This window comes from Arachis ipaensis, chromosome B09, assembly GCF_000816755.2.
Source record: "Arachis ipaensis cultivar K30076 chromosome B09, Araip1.1, whole genome shotgun sequence".
NCBI lineage: Eukaryota > Viridiplantae > Streptophyta > Magnoliopsida > Fabales > Fabaceae > Arachis > Arachis ipaensis.
The window spans coordinates 4,975,814-4,976,594 of NC_029793.2; the positions used below are offsets into that span (position 1 = coordinate 4,975,814).

Genomic DNA, 781 nt, shown 5'->3' on the forward strand with positions numbered 1-781 from the left:
CATTGAGTACATTGAGTAGTATCTCTTTCAACTATAGTTATAACATATTCAAGTACGCGAACAAGTTTAAGAATACATTCAATATCTTGTACAAGTTTACATTTAGAGATAATATATATAACTAATAATAATTAAACCCTAAACCATAAAGTACATAAATTAATAAGGACCCTTCTATATGTGGTTTTGTACATTTTGATATGTAATTATTATTATTATTACCTTCCTACAAGAGAAAATTCATCAGTTTCAAGTTGCATAGACATGTGAGGTGCAATGCTAACCATTTCAAGAAATAAGAAATCTTTTAGGTCTAAAAGGACTTGACTTATGTCTGGTCTTTGAGCTGCAACTCTTGTACAACACAAGGCAATCTCAAAAACTTTCCTTAAAGAGTCAACATTAAAGTCTCCTTGTTGCAACAATCTTGAATCAACAATGTTTTGAATATCATCACCTCTTTCAAGTATGGGCCTAACCCATTCAAGTATGTGAATGGCACCATCATCTCTTACTATGATTGCAGCTTCACCCGTCATCAATTCAAGCAGAATTATTCCCAAGCTATAAACGTCGCTCTTTTTATTCAAGTATCCAACCCTATGAAACCTATTTAATTATATGAACAAACAATTAATAAACAATTTTAAGTGACTATTAACATATACATATATATTAATAACTCTAACCATGATTATTGTACTCTCTCTTATATGTATTATTATATAATATTAATAGGTCTATTTTATATATTTTTAACAAATAAAATAATTACATCTTT

General features: G+C 28.6%; 1 protein-coding gene across 2 annotated transcripts in view; it reads right to left on the reverse strand.

Annotated features, from left to right (window-relative positions):
• The window catches only part of LOC110267101 (receptor-like protein kinase At3g21340), a 10,389-nt gene continuing 9,757 nt past the window's right edge, over positions 150–781 (reverse strand). For both annotated transcript variants that reach the window (XM_021112244.1, XM_021112243.1), the window contains one exon: positions 150–609. In XM_021112244.1, coding sequence (XP_020967903.1) covers positions 219–609 — 391 coding nt within the window. In that variant the 3' untranslated portion in view covers positions 150–218. The remainder of the gene's footprint in view (positions 610–781) is intronic.